Source organism: Rhinopithecus bieti, unplaced genomic scaffold (assembly GCF_001698545.2).
Source record: "Rhinopithecus bieti isolate Rb0 unplaced genomic scaffold, ASM169854v2 scaffold_12437, whole genome shotgun sequence".
Classification (NCBI taxonomy): domain Eukaryota; kingdom Metazoa; phylum Chordata; class Mammalia; order Primates; family Cercopithecidae; genus Rhinopithecus; species Rhinopithecus bieti.
The window spans coordinates 1-516 of NW_016885075.1; the positions used below are offsets into that span (position 1 = coordinate 1).

The window sequence follows — 516 nt, forward strand, 5'->3', positions numbered from 1 at the left end:
GGTGCTGAGTACTGAGGACTGTGCGCTCAGCTCGTGGAGCGGGCTGGGTGTTCGGGGCCAGCGGCGGCAGCGGCAGGCACGGCGGCAGCAGCAGCAGGGTGGGGCAAACAGGTAGAGCAGCACGAGCACCAGGCCCACAGCGCAGCCCAGCAGTGTGGTGAAGCCTGTGTTGAAAGCTTCGGGCTCTGGGCGCGGGAAGTGCACGCTCACGTTGTACTCGTGCGTCTGGTTGTGGTGCAGGCGGGGCCCAGTGGCCAGGCACACGAAGAGTCCGGCATGCTGCTCCTGCACGTTGCCTATGGCCAAGCTGCCGTCGGCCAGCACAGCGATGCTGCCATCGCGGGATCCTGGTGCCCTGAGAAGCTCCTGCTGCGGCGAAACCCAGGCAATGCGCATGGCCGGGACGCTGGTGTTGCAGTAAAGCCTTAAGGACCGACCCACCAGCGCGTGCAGGTGCTCTTCCGGCCGCTCTAGGCCAAGAGCTGGGGCCGACGAGCAGTTCTCAAAGACGTGACT

The 516-nt window shown here is 65.9% G+C and overlaps 1 protein-coding gene across 1 annotated transcript; it reads right to left on the reverse strand.

Moving 5' to 3' along the window:
* Positions 1-5: 5 nt before the first annotated feature.
* On the reverse strand, positions 6-513 carry LOC108525828 (amphoterin-induced protein 3; the record flags this gene model as incomplete). Its single annotated transcript, XM_017866642.1, has 1 exon — positions 6-513. A coding segment is annotated over one exon (508 nt), but the record flags the coding sequence as incomplete, so codon positions are not given.
* Positions 514-516: the final 3 nt, after the last annotated feature.